The sequence below is a fragment of the Neofelis nebulosa genome, chromosome 5 (genome assembly GCF_028018385.1).
Source record: "Neofelis nebulosa isolate mNeoNeb1 chromosome 5, mNeoNeb1.pri, whole genome shotgun sequence".
Lineage (NCBI taxonomy): Eukaryota > Metazoa > Chordata > Mammalia > Carnivora > Felidae > Neofelis > Neofelis nebulosa.
Genome location: NC_080786.1, coordinates 12200809 through 12216142, shown reverse-complemented (window position 1 = coordinate 12216142; position 15334 = coordinate 12200809). Strand labels below are relative to the sequence as shown.

Here is a 15334-nt window from a genome sequence, read left to right as displayed (position 1 = left end):
ACAGACGTCAGACGTTTAACCGCCTGAGCCGCCCAGGCGGCGCCCCTGATGGAAGGTTTCGATGCGTCATCCCCAGGTTAAGGTTCATCAGCCATTCCCCCCTGCGGGTAACTTCTCATGGCCTGCTCTTCTCTTCCCAAGCTTACCACCATCACCTCCAACCACCGAAAAGGTTTCTATCGGAGAGTAACTGCCGAGATAGTATAGCCAAGCATCGTCTGCGTGTTTGGGAAGGGTACTTACACTCGAGTGCCAGGAAACGCTTCCAGTGCAAGCTGGGGGGCTGACAGCCTGATCTTAAGAGGGAGTCACGCACAAAATTTCCCCGTGTACCAGGCTGAAGGCTGTAAGTGGCCTAGACAAGACTAGATCATAGCCACAGTCTCTCAAAGGAGGAAACAAGTGTGTATCTCGGGGGCTTCGGGGAGGAGACTGCACATAAGGTAAGCCACAGGGCGGGGGGTGGGGAGGCGGGAGGCCAAAGGAGCAAGACACCAGGGACAGAGGGAGCAGCTTGAGAAAACACAAGGCGGTCAGAATGCTAACATTCCCTGCCGTCATCAAATACTGTGGACTGGGGCTGGCTTCAAAGCTCTGTGGCCTGTGCAGTCACCTGGTACCCCAGACTAGAGAAGGGCCTCATACTTAGTTTAATTCCCCAGTGTCACGGTCTTGAAATTCTTGACAATTTCTGGAAAAAAAAAAAAGTCGGGGGGGGGGGGCTCATATTTTCATTTTGCACTGGGCTCTGCAAATGAGGTAGCCGGTCCTACTCAGCACGGTGAGAATGGCTTGCATGCACTATCTCATTTAATCTACGCAAAGCCATAACCTATCACTATCAGTGTGATTTTATAGATGAGGAAACTGAGGCATGGGGTGGCAATGTCCTCTACCAGAAGGTACACGCAAAGAATGATGAAGCCAGGTTTGAACCTGAGCTTTTGAGTGCTGAGCCCATGTGCTTAGCGACAGTGATGTAGGCTGGCTTCCCAAGTGAACACAGGAGCAGGTGGTCCAGTTGGCTGGAGAGCAGGGTACATGAGGAGGATGAGCCGGGGACCGTGCAAGGAGGCTGAAACAGATTGGATCACTGCGGTCCCTGAATGATTATGGACCCTCTCCCTCTGGAACAAAGAAAGCACGAAGGAGCGACGTGATGATCAGAGTTGTATTTTAGAAAGTTTATTATGATAAGAGTGTAGACGGCAGTTTGGAAAGGGGCAAACAGAAAGGCACGAAGAAGACATTCGAGGCTCATACTTCAAACATGGGGTAACAGGATTAATAATGAAAAGTAGTGTTCAATAAGCACTTACTCTGTGCCAGACTGTACCCGAGTCATGCCATTCAATCCCTGTCAAAATCCTTTAAGGTGGATATTTTTATCATCCCCATGCCATCGCCGGAAAATAAGCGGTAAAGGGACTTTAAGTAAGTTGTCCATGGTTACACAGCCAGTGAGCAACAAAGGCGTTATTTATTTAGCTCCAGATCTAGTGATATAAGCTCCAATAAAAATCCTAACAAGCTGTCTTTTTTTTTTTTTTTTACTAAAAAAGGGTTCTGAAATACGTATGAAAACATTGAACCTACTGAGACTGAGCCACCCAGGTGCCCCCCGCCTTTTTTATGTTTATTTATTTTGAGAGAGAGAGAGAGAGATGTGAAGGGCAGAAAGAAGAGGGGGAGAGAGAGAGAGAGAGAGAGAGAGAGAGAGAGAGAGAGAGAGAGGGTGGGGGGGCTCCCAAGCAGATTCTGCACTGACAGTGCAGAGCCTGATATGGGGCTCAAACCCACAACCAGTGAGATGGTCACCTGAGCCAAAACCAAGAGTCAGATGCTTAACCCATATGAAAACATTTAAAACACAGCATTCAAGAATGCTATGTTTTAAATGTTTATTTATTTTTCAGATAGAGACAGTAGGGGAGGGGCAGAGAGAAAGAAGTAGACAAAGAATGTCAAGCAGGTGCAGAGCCCAACAGGGGGCTCAAACTCATGAACGGTGAGATCCTGACTTGAACCTAAGCAAAGAGCCGGACCCTTCACCGACTGAGGCACCCAGGGGCCCCTGAAGGATGCTGTTTTAAACAAGAACCAGAAGGATGGCGTTTTAGCAGCTTTGGGTGCCCATTAGGAAGCAATGCCACCTAAAACCTTTGTCCCTGGCTCAGAAACAGAAACACAGATCAATACAACAGGTTGGAAAATCCAGAAATAGAAGAAAGTGTTTTTAAAAATGTAACCCTTGATAACACAAGCTTCCATAATGAAAAATGGTAAGAAGAATTCGTTAGTAAAGTCAAAGTGGAATAAGTAGATAACCATTTGGGGAACTTTCCAAGTTAGATTCATAGTTTACACAATATACAAAAACAACCTCCACCTGGATTAAGGAGTTAAATACAAAAAGGTTGAATGACAGAAAAACCAGCGGGAGATGGGATAGAATATTTATCAGATTTGTGAAAGACAGTAACTTCAGCTTTGAAGCAGTGGAATAAATCATGAAGGAAAAGACTGACAGATTTGAATACATAAAAAATTTAAAACTGCTGTACAATGAAAAAACAGCAAGACTAAAATAAAAAGGACATTATACTGAGGACAATATTTGCATTCTATCTGACAAAGAGGGCCTTAAGCTCACACTGTATATGTTCTTATTCAAATTCATAAGGAAAACATCAGACCTCAAAATATGGAAAATATGGGGGGGGGGGGGAAACAACAAACACACAGGGAAGCATAATCAGTGAAGAAAAAAAAAAAAACACCAGAAAATGGTTCAGCCCACCAACAATACAATAAAAGGTACAGCAAATGTGAGATATTATTTCTCACCCTTCTCTGAGTAGAATTCCCCCCCCCCGCCCCCGCACCGCCCATCGGCAGCATCCAATGTTGCCATAGTTGGATTGTGCCTGGGAACGCATTCCTTGCTGGTGGCATTGTAAGCGGTTACAACCTTCTTAAAAGTCAGTATCACAACACACAGCCAGAGTCTGGCTCAAAACCACATTGGTTTTCATAATCAGCAATTACATACGGGGCACTTTATCTTCTGGACATAATGAAAGCAAAAGTGGGCAGTATGAGCACAGACGTGTTCATCCATTGTCATTTACAACAGCAACGCGCTGGAGGCAAACTGAATGCCCAAAATCATGGGGATGGTTTCATAAGCTATGACACAGGGTGTTCCATGGGCTAAGACACTTTAAGTTTTTCTTCTCAGCAGTTTAGTCCAAAGGGATGGAGAAAGAGACAGGAAGTAATTTGAAGGGAAGCAATTTGCTAAAAGCAAATCATAGAATGATTTCCTCCAAGGCTGTCAGAGCCTGGACGTGTGTATTGATGGAGGGCAGCAATACAATAGAGAAAAAGAAAGGATGTGAATATGAGAAGGAGAGAGAACGAGAAGGGAGAGAAGGGGGTGGAACAGAAGGGACGCCGCGGGGAAGAGAGACTATCTGGGATCACGCCCCAGAAGCAGGACCCAAAGGTAAACACGGAGGAGTCTGCTGTGCAAATAGGCAAGTCCTTCCTCTGGAGTCGAGGTGAAGAGAGACCAACAGAAACACGTTTGCAGTGAAGACAAGGATCAATTTGATCCTTCTAGACTTTCTCCTTCAGGTGAGCCTTTCTGGGTTTGGCAGACTCCGGGAGCCCTGACACCACGGAGGCTGAAATCCTGTACCATCTTGTTAAAAGCATTGCTTCAGTCAGGGGCTACTGTGGCACTTCCCAGCTAGTAAAGGAAAAAATGAGCAAAAATGCCACCAGGGGGCAGGTCTGGTCTGGCAAAGGGAGTTTAAGGATCTTCCGGATAAAAAAAATTTTTTTTTTTTTCTTTCAGCTCTGGGTCCATTCTTTGTTTTGCAACCATAAATACTGCATTGGGTCCGGAGCAATTTCTTTAATGGTTGTGTTGTGGGTATGAATTTTGCTCCAGAAACTCAGGTGTGCATGAAATGTCACAGTACTTTACATCCTTTGAATAAAATTAAATCCAGCCTCAAGTGGAGATCCTACAAGCCTGATTAAAAGTCAGCCTCCGTCATGATTATGGCTCCCACAGCCCCCAGAGGTCCCCCGGAGGTTCAGTGTTAGTGCTTAGGTGACTGGTCCAGTACATGAAATGCTTACGACCCGAACCAACGTGATCCCCTGATACGCTGTGGCAGGGCCATTTCCTTCCCTGTTAGAAATGAGCAGACATTCCAACACCTGGAACGAACACACACACACACACACACACACACACACACACCACCTTAGGGTACTTACAGAGGGGAGTCGGGAGTCATCCCTATCTGGGGATGCCCCCACCACCCCTCCTTTTAGCCCCTTGCTCTCCTAGGCCTGCATCTCTGCCTCTAAACTTCTTGCCTTCCTCTAGGGGTTTACTGGCCAGCTGAGGCTTTCAGAAAACCTAGGAAGACAGATACCATCAGGGCTATGCAAGCCTCAAAGGAGGCATGGACCCCAGGGGTGCTACGCCTTTCTCAGGATCAGGAAAGGAGAAGAACACAAGAACAGAAGCCACCCATATACCCTAAGTGTGCTGCCACATTTGCCTCAAGGTTACCGTTTTTAAAACCCCCGTGTTTACAAGTCTGACATCACGTGACCGTGCGCGTTCTTTTTCCGGTAGATGACACAGCCCTCGGGCAGCCCTCGTAGCCGACGGTGGGTTGAGGATTCACCATCATGGTAGGTGCCATGGAGGAACCAACACAAAGAAGGGATACGTCCCCCTCCAAGGAGCTCCCAGTGTCTCATGCACAGAAACAGGTCATTAAGACCTGGTGAACTTAGGGAAGAGTTGCAAACTAAAAGCCAGAAGGCCAGACCCCACTGACAAAGGTACGTTGGAAATTTGTAAGTCATTGGCCAACATTGAAAATATCAAGAGCAAAGGATAGTTCACGTCAGCACCTGTATATGTAGCATCTCTTGAAAAATAAGACCTGGCACTGAGTGTTGTATGGAAACCAGTTTGTCAATAAATTATATTAAAAAAAAAAAAAAGAAAAGAAATAAAGAAAAATAAGGCCTGGGACACAGCCCTGCGTGGCAGCCGCCATTATTTGCGGAGTAGGGGCTGCTCCCTTAGCTGAGGCCGCCCTTCTCTGCTTTATCACAGTCCCCACCATGCCCTAGAGTATTATGCCCAGTCCGCCTCCCTTATTTATGCCACCTGTCTAACTTCTATAAGCATTTGAGCTTTAACCTCTGAGTAAACTAAATACAATCATACTCAGGATACAGGATTGTGCTCCAGACTGATTAAGACTAAGCGTCTGCCTTTCCTCACTGCTCACACTGATTTATCTGGAAATTCAGAATTATTTCAGATGGACTTAAGATTTGAGCACAGACTAAAGACACTGGCATATTTCAGGTACCGACTTGGTTCCTATGCAATTGTGACAGATGAGGCCAGGGGTAGCCCTGGCATACAGCACAGTATACCCATGTTTGTGTGAGGAACAGCAAACCCAAGGTACAAAGAGATATTTGTGGAAATGCAGCTTTAGCTCCACTGTTGGGTCTCAGTTTCCATCACTGCTATTGAGAGTGCCCAGTGGAGGGGCGCCTGGGTAGCTCAGTCGGTTGAGCGTCCAACTTGGGCTCAGGTCATGATCTCGCGGTCTGTGAGTTCGAGCCCCGCGTCTGGTTCTGTGCTGACAGCTCAGAGCCTGGGGCCTGCTTCGGATTCTGTGTCTCCCTCTCCCTGCCTCTCTGCCCCTTCTCAAAAATAAACATTAAAAAAAAAAAAAAAAAAGAAAAGAGCGCCCAGTGGATCAGCCAGTCCCAGTGAGCAGGCATACACTGGTGTGAACAGGCTACAGGAGGCCACACACACACATGTTCCCCACTCAGAACCCATCTTTGTCCTGACCTCAGCCCATGAGCTCAGCCTCAGTGTGCAGAGACGCCCAGCTTAATTTTGCTCAATTTTAATTTTCAACAGACAGTCCAAGCTCAGAGCTTTTTCCACGGTAAATGAGAAGAGTCCAACAGAAACAAGAGGGGAACCTGCTAAACTCCGGACAGAAAAATAAAAGGAAAGAAAAAAATAATTTTCTAATGAGGTCTTCTGCACTTGTCTGGCTTTCCTGGGGAGCTCAGGTTACTATCCATGAAAAATCCTCTGGATGGGTCTGAAGATAATGTTTTAAGTCCACAAGATCTAAATGCAATATAAGTTAATATAAATTAATAACACAACAATTTTAAAAATGTGTTCTGTGTGTTCCGAAGGAGAACTCACTGTGAACTCCCCTGTTGCACAAGAATATCCAACAGGAATGTTGTTCGAATCTTTTGCTGGAGGGCTCCTGGGTGGCTCAGTCGGTTAAGCGTCCGACTCTTGGTTTCGGCTCAGGTCATGATCTCACAGTTCGTGAGGTCAAGCCCCGCATCGGGTTCCACGCTAATAGTGTAGAGCCTGCTTTGGATTTTCTCTCTCTCTCTCTCTCTCTCTCTCTCTCTCTCCCAATCTGCCTCTCCCCTGCTCATGCTTTCTCTCTCAAAATAAATAAATAAACTGAAAAAAATTAAAAAACAATCTTTTGCTGGTTGCAATTTTATAAATACAGTGGAGTACAGCTATCTAGAAAGACTGTGATTTAAACTAGGGAAAAGCAATGAGCATAAACCCATAAAACATTCAGAGCATCCAACGTCCTTTAGCAGAAAGGACACCCCACCCTCACCAGCTGATTTCTGAAGAAGACCATGCTTACGCGGGACATATCTAAGTGGCTCCTTGTGGTGCCCTAACCCGTAACCACCACCTTGTGGTGCCCTGACCCTTTACTCAGAATGACAAAGAACAATCTGACTTCAGCTAGTAGGGTATCTGACAAACTGTAGATAAAACAGCTCTACCTGAGAGAATACATAGGACAGGATTGTATCTCGGGTCTTAATAGTTTAGGGAAAGAGAACACATTACCTACAAGACATGGGAAATTCATGAGTTAAGCTTTTACAAAATCCACATCCCAGCCACTATCAGAGAGTCTCTCAAGTCACATTGAGAAATACTTCACTTAAAGGGCACGTCTATATTAGATTCTCCTTAAATATAAATTGTAAACAACGCGCAGCTTTAAGATGAGTCCTATCCACTAGGAAACAGGAGTTTTGAAGAATATATTGTAAATTCTGTATCCCATTGTTAAAATAGAAACTCATCCTGAACATTAAAAACAAAACACTGTTGCATCTTTAAAGAAACGGGTGTTTTTAGTTCATGATCTAAAAACGAGTGATTGGATATACCAATGTCACAGATGGTGATGGAAAGAAAATTAGGATCAGCATCCTCAAAAATATACAGAAGCTCTCAAAATGTATACAAACTCTTACATGCATACATACATGAACACACACACACACACACACACACACACACACACACACAGGAATTAAATGCAGCACACCCAGGGGGGTGCCTGAAGCCCTGCCTGCCTACCTAGGAAGTGGCCTTTGAGGTGTCTCACTGTGAGGCTTCCATAGAAACACATCACCCCACCCAGACTATGCAGTTCCTTCAAGTGTTGCTCATCAGAAACCTGCCAGGGAGAATACTCGATTCCCTCTAAAGATATCTGGAATATCATATCAAGTGGTATCATCAAATAAGCAATAAAACAACACACCCATCAAATAGGTTCTAAAAGATTTATTTCTCTTCTACTGTTGAGGAGAAAGGAGCCGGGAATAAATGACTAACATTAGTCACAAATCTGCAGGTCAGCAAACAAAAATAAAGGTTGAAATGACCATGCGTGAGTACAAAAAGACAACTTGTTAATTACTTTTAAGAATGTAAATTTGGCTGGCGCGATGCAGAATTATTTATGAAATGTTGACCAAAGAGGAACTCTGCATTAGAACATTGAGTAATGATGAGGCAAAGCAAACTGATGGGATTTTCAATTACATTCTCTGGGTCTCGGGCTTCTGCAGCCTTGCCCAACTCCCTTGCCCTCCACATCTGTTCACTAGGGTGAAGCTTCCGAAGAAACAAACAGACATAAACTTATTTTAGGCAGTCGCTTTAGAGAGCAGAGTATAACTCTGCTATGATGCTGGAAGCTCCCGGGGAGCCCTGGAAAGCCTTTTGAAGAACTCAACTTAGACCACTGGCAATGCCCCTGAACTTAAAATCAGTGCAGATGGTGTGGGTGTTTTAGTAAGGACAGAGATAGAGATGGGAAGGGAAGACAAATGACATACTACATCTGGGAACAAGTCACGCGAGAAAATAGTTTGCAAACTAATTGACTGAGTATTGTATAATCATGCTCTCCAAACAAGACAATCCCCTGTGATGTAAGGAGAAGAGATTAGACCATCTCTACATAATTTAAAATTTACAATTCATCCTTAAAAATGATGATGTGTATCTTTAAATGTGCATACTATATTTAAAAGTAATACATGTAGATGATTTTAAAAGAATAAAAACATATTGGGGTGAATGAATGCTCAGTTTATTTTCGATGTTTTTAACTGTTAGCAGATTGTGGTCAATTCCTAGATAGCCTTTGTGTAGGTAAGCAAGCAAGGAACCCGATGGCATCACTAGGTCAATTACTCTATACTTAGGTTTATTATTATTGTCTCTTATTAGGATTTTTAAAAAATTTTTTTCATGTTTATTTATTTTTGAGAGAGAGCACAGAGGAGGGGGCAGAGAGAGAGAGGGAGAGAGAAAATCCCAAGCAGGCTCCGCACTGCCAGTGCAGAGCCTGACGTGGGGCTCAATCTCACTAGCCTAACGGTGAGATCATGACCTGAGCCAAAATCAAGAGTCGGATGCCTAACTGACTGAGCCACCCAGGGGCCCCACTCTTATTATGATTTTCACAAAAATTATATGTTAATGGAGAAAATTAAGACATTTCAGAGGAATACTAAAGAGAAAAAAACACCTATAAATATCTCTAAAATATTTTGGTGCCTGTTATCTTCCCCTTATCTAACCATATATACATTTTGTACATATATAAGTATATATATATATATAAACATATGGTTTTTCAAAATTGATATTATACTATAGTGGCTGTTTGTATAACTCATTTTTTTCAGTTAATAATAAATTATGAATACGTTATTTTGGAACAGAATTTTAAGTGTCTATATACTAGAAATTTGCATATAAATTAGGTACTAAAATTTAACCAATTCCCTATAGTTGAATACTTAGATTCTTTTACATTTCTTGTTTTAATACTTGAAGTTTGGACATGAAGGCCTTCGGATGCCAAGCAGAATGGACTAGATTTTATCCTATGGACCAGTCACTCTCAAGGGAATGGCAGTATACTTGTAGGGAATGTTTTGGAAATCTGGGCAGATGTTTTGGTTTTCTTTTTCTTTTTTTTTTTAATTTTTTTAATGTTTATTTATTTTTGAGACAGAGAGAGACAGAGCATGAACGGGGCAGGGGCAGAGAGAGAGGGAGACACAGAATCGGAAGCAGGCTCCAGGCTCCGAACCATCAGCCCAGAGCCCGATGCGGGGCTCGAACTCACGGACCGCGAGATCGTGACCTGAGCTGAAGTCTGACGCTTAACCGACTGAGCCACCCAGGCGCCCCAGATGTTTTGGTTTTCAAGATGGGTGGAGACTTCTACTGGTGTTTAGTGAGGACCAGAGAGGCTGCTAGCTCTACAATGTGTAGAGCGGTCCTGAGCAATAAGGAGCACTGTCCTGTGTCCTGCCCAACTTTCAAAGGTCCTCCCGGAAATGTAGCAGGTGAGAAGCCCGGTTACAAGGCTCCAAGCCCATATCCTAACTCTGTTTTACATACAAATGCAAAAGATTCTGTGCCCATTTTTAAGAAACGCTAAGTTTTTTTTATTACTCGGGTAAATCAAGGGAAACAGGTTTTCTTCAAAGCTTTACTAAGAGTTGTGCACCGTTTTGGAAAATTATTTCACTAATACCACGCCACACCTGCTTTTTGCATCAGCAACGTCACCTACGTACAAAAGTCTGCATTTGTATATGGCTTACAATCGCTGTGATTCTAAGAGCATGTGTGAGAATCGTACCACTCACTTCCTCCTGTCTTCTAGTGCAGTCACGCCCACGCATGTTGTGGTGAAATATGTATCTGTATTATGAAGATTAGCTCTCTTTCATGTTACACGCAAGGTCTCGTGTTACCTTTTACCAAGTCAGGTGTAGGTATTGGTCTCATTTTAGGAGAGCAAAGGGGACATTGACAATATTTATTATAAGCAGGGGTCATCGGGTCTCTAGGGGTGAATATTGCTACTGCAAAGCACAGGAAGCCATTAGAGGCTTCCGGCAGGAGAGCAACATGATGACACAGAGCTGGAGGTATGGATACGCAGAGAGCCAAGAAAACAAATGGGGAAAAGAGATGGCAAGAGACAAAGAGACCATAAAGGAGGCAAACGCAATCTGGGCAGGGAAATAATGCACACCTACAATATCACAATGCCTGCAAGCATCAGAAAGAAGAACATTTTACAGAAGACATCTTAAAAAGGAAATGACTAGAACTCAGTGATTGAATATGGCGTCAGAGTGACTACAGAGTGACTGAGCCCTCAAAAGTAGCCTCACACACATGCACACACATTTGCAAGCACACACACAGACACACGCTTACATGCTCCGAAACTCCCGATTCATCACCAAGTAACCCCTCTCCCGCTCCTGCTGCCAAAGGAAAGACTTATCACACCACTGATTCTGTGATCTGACAGCTCAACCTGACAATAGCCTGAACTGGAGGGGCAAAGCCTTATTCGGCTTATTTATTTGTTTGTGATTCTGCATCCAAGATAAACCCCCAAATAAATTTTAAGTGTGCTTCAAGTACACTCCAGGTTATAAATCATATACTTGCATTCTCATACTACAGTAAGCAGAAAACTACAAAGATCAAGTGCGCATATACATATATATATATGTGTGTGTGTGTGTGTGTGTGTGTGTGTGTGTCCCTTCCTTGCCAAATCCATGCACACCCACACAAAGAGAGACAATAAAAGGAAACTAAGAACCTGTGAACCAATGATTATGTGTCAGCACCAGTCACATTTACTAATCAGAAGCAACCCTACCAATTAAAATAGTATGCTATTAGACTGGGCAAGAAAACCATGGTACTAAATAGAAAAAAAAAAAAAACACTGCAAAATGAAGGAATAGAGAATCATAGATATTAACCAGAAGAGAATCAGCGCTACAAAATACTAGGTATAGAAAAGAATGTCCCAATTAATATTCAATTTCCAGTTAAGATTAAAAGTATATTACATGCTGATTATCTGACTTTAGCATGTATATCCATTCTTGATTTCAACTGTTTTTGAGAATAGGTAATATGATTGTTGCTTTAAATAAAGGAAGAGTGAGTCAACAATATCCCCGAGTATAATGGGGCTATTTAGTTTTCCTGATCCATGTCTTGAACTGTAATGAGTCAGCAAAACACAAATATCACATCCTTGGCTGCTTTTCTTAACAATGGAAAAGTGAGGAAAACGGTAACCACATCTTTCTCAACCCTGAGCAATTATTCCCCCACACCACCAAAAAGTGTCAGTTGTATTCCATCAAAGTAGAAAATGTCCCTAGAAACCTCACTATTAAATTCTCACATTGTCCAGTTCTTTTTTCCTTTTATGGGTTACTTAGCATCTGAAATGCATTCTTTAGCACTCTTCTATTTGCCTTGTGTGACAAAAATGCAAGACAAAGCCCAAGGACTATGTGAACGGCCTGAAATGGGTAAGGGCGGGCTTTTCTAGGCAAAGGCACAGAGAACATCACCCCTCTCTCTCCATCTCTACTGCCTGATCTCAGGTTTGACAAGGGGTAGAATATGTATGTATTGGGTACATATTATGCTACAGTGTAGGAGGTTTAATGAGCCATGAAAAAAACCAGAGAATAACTTGCAGCTAAGAGGAGATGCTGTAGGTGAGGTTATCTGTGGTTATGGCTTAAAGGCCATGGCCCTCCCTCTTCTTCTTCATTAGCCACAAGTTCCAAGCTCCTTGTCATGAAAGACAAGTACCCCAAGACGGCCCCTTTGCACCTCCGTCATCCTTGAATCACACCTTTTCTTCTTAAGTCTCTGGATCATCATGCTGCGATTCTTCCTGGAGCCTGCTTCTTTACAACCATCCCCTAACTGGCTTCTACTGATTGTTCAAGACTTAGCTCTAGCGTCACCCAGTGAGGTAGATATCCTCTCTCTCTGCTCTCAGTGCAAACAGGGTTTATCTCCATCCGGGTCCTCACTAGTTACCTTGCGATCATCTCTTTACTCATTTGTCTCCCCACTTACAAACTTCTCAAAGGCAGGAACCAAGTCTTTTTGATATTTGTATCTCCAGTGCACGGCAAAGCAAGTGCTCCATAAAGGTTTGTTGCTTGCCTGACTGGGAAGAAGAAGCGCTATTGCCTATAAAAGCTATTAATAGTAACACCGATTTTCCCACTGAAGGTAGGGAGGGGTTTGCAAGTCGGCGGTTTTACTAACCAGGGTCATGGTGGTAGCTGAGCTTGAGGGAGAAGATCCCAGGGGTAGACCATCACCCAAATTACCCAACTTCGATGGTTGCAACCCGTTGTGAACTCTATTCTATCTGTCATGGCCTCGGGGCAACTCATTGGTTCACATCCCTGTACATGATGTCTATGCAGCACGGGAGGGGGAGCATGTAGTGTTGACTCAGGACTTGCCTGTTCTTCAAAATCTAATTTGGAGGCAGGAATTTAACTGGCAGGACCATGCTAGGAGAGGGGCAGGTGAGACACAAGGAGTCTCTCTCTAGAGCACGGGGGCTTCTTCTCACTCAGGACTGTCAGCCCTCACCAACTGTGTGGAGACACTTTCAAGCACATTTTGTTCTATGATCAGTTGAAACCCACTGCTGGCATCTCTTCATTTTTTATCACACGAGCCCCTTGGGCATAAGATGCTTTTGTTGGTGGAAAGAACAGAAGGTTTCACACTCACAAAGGGTACCGGATTTAGACTTTTAACATTATCTCCAAGAGAGGTGACGCCAACACAGACATGTGCTGGCAGAGTTGGAGGAAAGAAGCCATTCATCATATGATTTTCCCTTGTGTTCTGTTATCAGATCATACTTTCAGAAATACACTGTGAGTGAAAACTTTTCACAAATCTTAGAACGATCTTGCAAACGGCACTTTATTTTGAGTTTGTGTGTAGGTCAAGTATGTTAATTTGTTAAGGGTAAACAACGTTTATACTGTTTGGTATGTCATTAGCTTGTAATATACCAGGAGCTACTTCTCTACATCTTCAGGAGGTCTTACAAGCACAGAATTATTTATAGGATCAACAGACAATGGGCATGGAATCATTTCATCAAAAGGAGAAATGCAATTTTACGTATTACTTACCACATTAAGTTTTTCCCAGAACTCAGGTCCTTCTTCCATCTCTCGAAGGCTCGGCGGAATGTACCAAAAGCAAATGTTGGCATATTCAGGCTGGGGGTTTAAAAAATTTGAAAGTTATTCTAACTTAAAATTAATCTTATACTGTAATTAAGCTTAGTTACTTCTTCTAAGAGTTGTCATGTGTGTATTATGTTGATATCAAATCATTCTGCCTCACTTCTGATAACAGCCTGTTGGGAGATTTTCTTCTCAGTTGGGTGCACCCAACTGAGAAGAAAAAGAGGGTGCTCTTTCCTCCAGGTAAGGGATGAGCACAAAACTGGGAAAAAACATAATAAAGTTTGAAGCTGCTCCAACCAAGCTCTGATCATCAGTTAGCACCTGACACTCATGTGCCCAGAGATGCCCTGGTCCCTCCCTCTTCAACTCTGATCCTCAGCTTATTCCTTATACCACCATATCCTTCTAATAATTCCTTCTCTATTTAAGGTAGAGCTATTTAAGGTAAAGCTGTCTTCCATTACCTACTGAACCTGACAGATGCAAAATCCCCAGTTACCCATGAGTTGATGACATAGGGCATACTTGGACCTCACTTAACCAGCCCGGCTGTGACCCTTGCCTATACCGCTTTGAGAAAAAGAGCATCATCTTGACTCGTGGCTCTGAAATATCAGTGCCAGTCCCAAGTACTGTAAGGATAGGAGTCGGCCTTTTTCAAAACAGAGATTCTCAGTCCCTGTGCTCAGAATGCCCAGCGTCTGATTTAGTCCAGCATAGAAAAGGCTGGAGAATTGGTATTTTACAAAGCATCTCAGGTGATTCTGAAGTAAGTCGCGCATGGTATATGTTTGAGAAACTCTGAACTAGAGAGGCCAGAGCCAAATCATCATCTCCAGTAATCGGTTTTGGTTAAACATGGGATAACCTGCCAGAACAGGCTTTAGTCTAGCTCTTGTCACATAGACGAGACCTTCTCCATTACACACTTCATCCTCACAGGACAAAAACATAGTACATGTCAATGGCAATCACAAGACTTGTATTCAGTGACCAGGTGATGTGGGAAGTTATGTCGGGGGTTTACAAATTAGATACACAGGGAAGATTAGATATTCAGGAAAGATTATAAGACATGACTACCTGCCCAGCAGACTCTTAGCAGTGACAGTATTTGAAATGATTTCCATTTTTCCACACAAACACAGTTTGTAGGCAATAGCCAATGTTGTAACAGTTCTCAGTAACCATCAGAGTTATACTCTAGTATCAGGATGAAGTTTGCAAGTATTTCAGAAAGATGGAATAGCTATCATCTTATATCTTAAGATCACAAGACCAGTGTTAAAGAGAGTTCGGATTCTAGTGGATTTTAAATCAAAAGTGAATGCCCAGAAACATCCCCAGCTCAACAAGCTAAGCCCTTTCACCTTTGAAATTTGTAACATGCTTATTGGATTTGACCAAAAAAAAAAAAAAAAAAAAAGCCACAAATCTTCAAAATATAGAGTAGTTCAAAATGGAGTACTATTTAATTCAACTCAGTTTCTGCAAACATTTATCATGAGATTACAACAGTCTTTACAAATCCATACAGTTTATACTTGGGTTTCTGATATAACTGATTTGGTATCTCTAAGAAAGAAATGTCCTTCAAAATTCTTTACTCCCTTGAATGTGAATACATCTTTTCAAATAAAGTAACTATAGTTGATCAGAAAGTAAAAGAAAATATAGTTATCATCTGTCATCGGGTTCTAGGAATTCACGTCTTTTACATTAATGACGATTTTTTTTCCCAGAAATAATTTCCTGCTTCTCAGCTCAAATCCACACTTTGTCTGTCCCCCTATAACAATGGAAGTGGACTCTATAAATATTTCTC

The 15334-nt window shown here is 42.8% G+C and overlaps 1 protein-coding gene across 1 annotated transcript in view; it reads right to left on the bottom strand.

The window, feature by feature from the left end:
- GADL1 (glutamate decarboxylase like 1) overlaps window positions 1-15334 on the bottom strand; it is a 170211-nt gene that overhangs the window by 42756 nt on the left and 112121 nt on the right. Inside the window, exon 14 of the mRNA XM_058729645.1 lies at window positions 13450-13539. Coding sequence (XP_058585628.1) covers window positions 13450-13539 — 90 coding nt within the window. The remainder of the gene's footprint in view (window positions 1-13449; window positions 13540-15334) is intronic.